The sequence below is a fragment of the Rhododendron vialii genome, chromosome 11a (genome assembly GCF_030253575.1).
Source record: "Rhododendron vialii isolate Sample 1 chromosome 11a, ASM3025357v1".
NCBI lineage: Eukaryota > Viridiplantae > Streptophyta > Magnoliopsida > Ericales > Ericaceae > Rhododendron > Rhododendron vialii.
The window spans coordinates 12040889-12048270 of NC_080567.1; the positions used below are offsets into that span (position 1 = coordinate 12040889).

General features: G+C 40.8%; 1 protein-coding gene across 1 annotated transcript; it reads left to right on the forward strand.

The window, feature by feature from the left end:
• The first annotated feature begins 2227 nt into the window (after nt 1-2227).
• Nucleotides 2228-2896, forward strand: LOC131308473 (uncharacterized). Its single transcript, XM_058335416.1, has 2 exons — nt 2228-2746; nt 2845-2896. The coding sequence occupies exons 1-2, from the start codon at nt 2308-2310 to the stop codon at nt 2853-2855; spliced, it is 450 nt and encodes a 149-aa protein (XP_058191399.1). The 5' UTR covers nt 2228-2307; the 3' UTR covers nt 2856-2896.
• Nucleotides 2897-7382: the final 4486 nt, after the last annotated feature.

The following is a 7382-nucleotide window of genomic DNA, read 5'->3' on the forward strand; positions in this document are numbered from 1 at the left end:
ATAGAGGAGGAATATGGGTGGGGCTCTGGCTGCTTGGGGGCTATTTTGGGACAGCTTTTAGAGATGATTTCAGAGTTTATTTCATCTGATTTTAGGGTTTTTTTTTTTTTTGTAGGGTCTTAGGAGGTTTTTTTTTTTCCCTTCATGTAGGCATTTTTCTTTGGACTATATTCTTTTCTTACTCCCATAACTTGAGAGAGCATGTATTGGTAATTAGCAGCCTATATAGAGGAGAGGGGTTAGGAGTAATAGGGACAACCTATATAGGGTAGAACGAATTGTCCTTAATTGGACAAAGAAATTCTGAATTCTCACCATTAACTTTGAACTTTCATGTGGTTTAAACAGAATTCAGTGGATTCAATCGAACCTTTTTCGTACTTAAAACTTCATAGGTATAGCTCATATTTTTGGAAACTAGGAGTTCAGTTGAACCCTCTTATCATATGGTACAGTGGCTACCGCCACCAAGCTTGTACATAGGAATCACTGAAACAAGAGTAGCCATTGAGGTATAGAAATATGTTGGGACTAAACAATCCTTTAAAATAAAAGCTATCGTGAGGACTGGAAGGCATACTAAATCTTAACCAAAGTGATGTAGATGACCTTTTGACCAGTAGTTGTTTAATGTAGTATTTACATGTTTGCTTTTTTACTTTAAAAGTAGTAAAAGATGGTGATTCTTCCACATGCACACGTATTCAGAACTTTTAAGCTTGAAGTATGCATTTTACCTAATGTATTGTGTTGCTTCATGCATAGCTAATTGTGAAGAGTATTCATGCTGATATAGAGTTTTTTGTCAATGCACAATTGTATTGACCTTCCTAGCATTCTCTTTCTTCTTTTTTTTTGGGTACAATAGCTTGAACTAAAAAGAGGCTAAGTGAATGTACAGCCTATCAGGGGCGTACCCCAGGAGGAGAAAAACAAGAGAAAAAACAAAGATTAAGAAAAATGATCTAAGCCAAGTGGCTACATTGATTTACGTCTAAGGTTACATTGAACATCCACATGTGTCAATTCCATCTAAGAGATGGAAGAGAAACACATGGCATTGAACATTGAAAATTCAAAATTGGCCTGAACTGCATAACAAACACAGCGGCATAGCACGGTTTTAGTCAGCAGTGTACTTTTAGTCAGCAACATGAGAGGCCACCATGAGAGGGTGGTTGACATTGTAGCTAACCGGATTACTGGCATCTAGTGACTATTAACAGCAGTAGTCTCACTGCCACACATTAAGAAGCAGCAAGTATAGTAGTAGCAACTAGCAAGTTCACCATGACAAACTTTGTCAACTAGCTGGAGACAACCAGTAGTAATAGTAGAGAGTAGCAGAATAGTAGCTACGTGCTACCATGATAGCAACAAACAACAACAACCCATGTAATGAGAACCAAAACAACACCAGCAGCTGGACTTACCGAACTACAGCAGCAGTAGCAAGGCAGTTAAGCATTTACAAACTGTGCCGAAAATAGAAACAGCAAGGCACACAGAGATCTATCATGGACACAGTTTGAAACTCAAAAGATAATGTAGGAAGCAAGGGACAAGCCCCCTAGGAAAGCTTAAAATAGCCCGAGGGACAACCCTCAAAGGGTAGGTATAAAACATGGGGACTTGCCAAGCCCTCAAGCTGAACAATTACAACATAAACACCTTATACAACTTTATGAAAGCATCAAAATAGTCCAGCACTCTGAATGGTCGAGCAAAGTAGCTGCTCAGCCTAAGAGGAATAGGACAGCAGAAATACAGCCTACTTTATACACTACTGGACTGCCGTAGAATTATAAGACTTTTGTGAACTAGAATAGAGCATACATAACAGAACATAATGAGTAACAGAACAACAGTATCTTTCTTTCTACAGGAGAATGTGTAAAGGAGAGAGATTACCATTATTTAGTCAAGTTTAAGAATATATGTGTCTAAGATGTTTGACATAATGTTCTATTTGGTTTTGATGTTCATTAATTTGGAAGTCTATGGATTATGGAGGTTTCTTAACTTCTTTAATTGCTTTCCATATGGCGCTTTAAGCTTTTCCCCTGCTTTCGAATTTTACTCCATTGTGTACTTAGTCATAGTCAAACTAAATACTTTCATTAATTAGGTTACTTTAAAATTATTAGATTGAACTTTGTACTGTGCCTTAGCTGTGCCTTAGCTTCATAAGTAGGTCTACTCTAATAGTTTTGTTTATTCAAATCTATCCAATCCGAAGACCTCATTTATAGTAAGCAACTTAATTACAATGTGATGCATGACATGACATTAATTTGATTACTTAAAATGTACTTGCATTTGCTATCAAACATGGACAAAAATTGGATGAAAATGGGCATGACAGCAGATGGAAGAATTAGTCAGCTGTATTATAATGGTGTTACTTCATTTATTCAATTTGCAAGAGTAGTTGTTGATGCGCAAGGTAATATTCTGTGTCCGTGTCTAAAGTGTGTAAACTTTTACCGAAAAAGTCCAGAAGATGTGCAAATTCATTTGCTTCAGCATGGGATTATGCAAAGTTACACTATTTGGCATGAGCATGGAGAAACCTGTGAATCAAATGATGTTCGGCGTCATGAAATGAGAGATGGTGATCTAGGTGGTATTGATGCGTTAGTGGAAGATCGAATAAGAGGGGAACCAATAGATACAACCCAACATCATGAGGAAGTCCAGAACTTTGACAAACTTTTGAATGATGCCCAACATGAGATATACCCAGGTAGCAAAGATTATAATCTGTTGAAGTTTGTTATTGAGGTATTTAATATGAAGGTAACAAACCATTGGACCAATAAATCGCTTGATATGTTCTTGAAGTTCCAGATTAAACTTTTACCAGAAGGTAATTTAGTTCCCAAGAACACATACGAGGCAAGGAGGATATTGTCTAGCTTAGGCTTGTCATACAAGCTCATTGATGCCTGCATAAATGATTGTATACTCTTTTGGAAGGAAAATGCAGCACTGGATAGATGTCCGAAGTGCAATGTGTCGAGGTACAAGATCAATTGTGCTAGGGGAAAGAAGATTGCGCGTAAGATTTTGCGTTACTTCCCTTTGACTCCGAGATTAAAACGGTTGTTCATGTCTAGAGCGATAGCCGAGGCATGAGATGGCCACATGAATAATCCTACTGATGGTGAGGAATCCAGGCATCCAGCCCACAGTGATGAATGGAAGGAGTTTGATGTTAAGCATCCTGAGTTCGCTTGTGAGGCTCGCAATGTGAGATTAGGAATAGCAGCTGATGGGTTCAACCCTTTCGGTAACATGAGCAACTCTTATAGCATGTGGCCTGTCATTCTTATTCTCTACAACCTACCACCATGGTTGGTTATGAAAGATTTGTTCTTCATGCTGACATTGCTTATTCTAGGGGATAAACAACCCGGGATCGATATCGATATTTATTTGAGACCTTTGGTTGATGAGTTGAAGGAGTTATGGCACACTGGTTCATTAACTTACGACGCAGCGAGTTGTGAGTGGTTCCAAATGCGTGCAGCTTTTTGGTGGACATTACATGATTGGCCAGCATTGGGTGACATCTCAGGGTGGAGAACAAAGGGCCATTATTCTTGTTATACTTGCAACGATGAACCATATTTTGAGTCATTGAGAAGTAAGACTACATACACAAATCATGGAGCCTACTTGCCGGAAGATCATGTAGAACGGAGAAAGAGGCTGGCCTATAATGGTAAGCCTGAGAATCGAAAGAGGTCTTTAGAGTTGCCGGTGGAAAAGATACGAGAGCAATTGAACAATGTAATCGGGGTCATCTTGGGAAAGAATCCAGTCAATAAGAAAAGGAAACGTCACAAACCGAACTGGACAAAGAGAAGCATTTTGTATGAACTAACATATGTGGAGGATAGGAAACTTCTACACAACATTGATGTCATGCATTGTGAGAAAAATTTCAGTGAAAATATTGTTGGAACAATGTTGGGCATTGATGGAAAGAACAATGACACGGACAAGGCACGAAAGGATTTAGAAGATAAGGGCATACGAAAAGATCTATGGTTGACACAATGTCCCGACGGATCGTATGTCAAGCCTTGTGCGAGCTTTGCGCTAACCCTTAAAGAGAGGGAGGCTTTCTTTGAATTTTTGAAATCGGTCAAGTATCCAGATGGCTATGCAGCAAAGATATCAAGGTCCGTGAGTTCAACTAATGGTAGACTAACTGACCTAAAAAGTCATGACTACCATATATTTATACAACAGATTCTTCCAATTGGGATGCGTGGTTTTGTGGATAAGGAAATTAGTACAACGTTATTTGAGTTGGGTAGTTTCTTCCAAGACATCTATTCTAAGACATTGAGGCTTAGAAGAACGTATAGTGCTCATACTATGCAAGCTTGAAAAGATCTTTCCTCCAGCCTTCTTTGACGTGATGGTCCACTTAGCTGTTCACCTACCACGTGAGGCCATACTTGGAGGACCAGTACATTATCGGTGGATATACCCAATAGAAAGGTAATTGTAACAAACATAATTATTGATTGAAAAAGGTCATTGTTTTACATGTGTAATCTTACTCTTAACTGGTCTTGGTCTTGAAGGTTCCTTGGAACTCTGAAACAGTTTGTTTCTAATCAAGCTCAACCAGAAGGTTCGATTGCAGAGGCTTACATTGTCAAGGAGTGCATTACTTTTTGCTCAATGTATCTTGATGAGGTTGAAACCGTGCATAATCGACCTCAACGAAATGAAGACTTTGGCAAACGCTGTAAAGGTTACACAGTATTCACAGAGACAGCCCATTGGTTCGTTTTGTTAAACAACCCTGAGATAGAGGAGTATCTAGAGTATGTAGTTGACTTTTTTAAGTGGCTCTGATGACAATGACAGTATTTCGGCTATTAATGACATTCTTTTTTGAATAGGAAACACAAAAATCCGTTGCATGTTCCAAATGGACAAAACATAACTAGTGTGCAACGAAAAGTCTTTCCCAAGTGGTTCAAAGAGAAAGTAAGATACTTGGAATTCTTTTAGAGACGCTAGTCATTAGTATTAAATGAACCATAGCTTAAATTTACCTAGCATAACTGTGGGCAAGCGTGCCCTTTTCTTTTCTAGGAAAGGATTCCGTTCCCATCTTAAAGAGGAAAATGCCGGTTCGCGGGAGCGCTTTTAAGCTGGATAACAAGCACTCGCGAAAATATAGAGTCGCCATTCGGGTTTTGAAGGTCTGATACCCAAGGAACCGTATTTCGAAGCACTTGCCGCGCTATTTGATTTGAAAAAGTTAAGGAACCAGTCCGTCATAACCATATCTGGGTTCGGGAGCCAGGTTACGAGAGGGGAAGGGTTTTATGGCACCCCTCTCACCCAATCCGGAGATCAGTCTCTACTAAGGCATTTGCGAAAGATGTTTGTTTGCGACTCTGTTTTATTAATCAATTTTTAGCCAATTAGGGGTGGGGGAACAGTTAATCGGGGATTAAAACTGTAACATTTTGTAGAACGTGATAGATAATAGCATGGATGGATGAAATGACAAGAAATAAATGAGATAAAACCTAATACTGATATCGGATGCCCAAAACAATGCCTTGGCTTGAGTTTATCATGAACAACGGCCAGCTTGCATGCATGGAGGTTCGCACATGCAAATCTGACCGTCACGCGACACTCCCAATCCAACGCGCGAGTATTGCCATCCTACCAACAGATTAGATTTTATCTCCTTCTGGGCTCTAGAATGGACCAGTGCACACCCAGGACAAACCAAGCAGTTTATGTGTGCTAAAAGAAGATGATTATTACAAACAAGACTTAACAGAAATAAGATGCAATCCCTAAACAGTGGGGATGTTAAAGCGAAGGCCTGGATCTTAACTGTTGATGCAAGGGCAACCACTGGAAACAGGATGACCATTGCGCGATGGAGTCAGTTCATCGTGCGAGTGTCCTAACTGGACTTCCAGGAATTGCTTTGCATGCCTGGGCTCTGAAACATATTCAGAAGCAACCCAGGGGCATTCCAAAGCAAGTAAAGGAATAAAGAAAACAAGCTAACCTACAGATTTTAACATGCATAACAATGAAACATCCTAAATATTCTTCATAGGAAAACATAAAATTGTAAATGAACATGGACAAGGATCCCATCCCCACGAGAACCATATCGTGCTGACCAGAGACGTCGCGCGATGCAGTGGGTACCTCGCGCGTGGGAGTGCTTGTCCACAGTAACTTGTGACTTTGTTGGCTTTAGGACCAGAACTGGTATTGATTACCAGCCTTGGCCCTGCCAGCCCCCCTCAGGGGTCCAAACAGTAAACAGAAAGGTATTATACCTTTGCTTGAGTGTCCTGAAAATGGCTTGAATGTGGTGGTGTGGCTTGGATAGTGATTGTGCAGAAATGGGTGAAGTATGAAGTGCTTGGGCTTGTATTTCCTTTTTCTTCTTTTAAAAATTTTGTAACCCTTTGGAACATGGATGATGGGGGGTACTTATAGAAAGAAATGTCGGTTAGTGGCTAAGTAAGGCAATGCAACTAGCCAACAAGGCTGGTTGTAATTACTTGGTGGAGAAGTGGGGTGCCAAAGGTGATGGGAGAGTGGGGGAGAGGTGGTGCAAGGGCAACCCTGCAGAACGCTGTTCAGCCGACGAAATGGGGTTACACAAGCCTGTAACCCCCTGATCATCACGCAATCCAGCTGGAAAAAGGTGAAAATGACAGGTGTTGACCATCGCGCGAGGGACCGGCTCCATCGCGCGAGTGTTTGACCAGCACCGCGAAGGTCAACAGTCAAAACTTTGACTTTGACCACCACCTGGCAAGTAAATCATCGCGCGAGAGACCCAGTGGGTCGCGCGATGGTCAAAACCGAGGTCAGGGTTTGGTTTTAAGGGTTTTTAGGGTTAAAGATGGGTTACCCACACTCCAAGCTCAAGCCATTTCATTCTCTCAAGACTGTTTTCGACCTGAATCATCATCGGGGAAACAAGAAAAAGAAAAATGAAGTAAAACGATCAGGAAATCAGATTGGAGTGTCTACAGTAGTCCCTCTTTGACGGCACGCAGAGCACCATTGCCTGGTACGGGTAACATCAAAGATTTCTAGACACCCATCTAATTCACCCAAGAGCCGATTTAAACAAGAAGTGCAAGCAAGTATATACAAATACCGTGCACCAATGGATCGGAGAGCAGATCGATTGTTGATCCGAATTTGGACGGATGGATCGTCGTTGATTTGAAATTGGACGGATGGATCGTCGCTAATTTGAATTTGGACTGATGGATCGTCGCTGATTTGAAATGGACGGATGGATCATCGCTGATTTGAATTTGGATGGATGGATCGTCGCTGATTTGAAATGGAAGGAC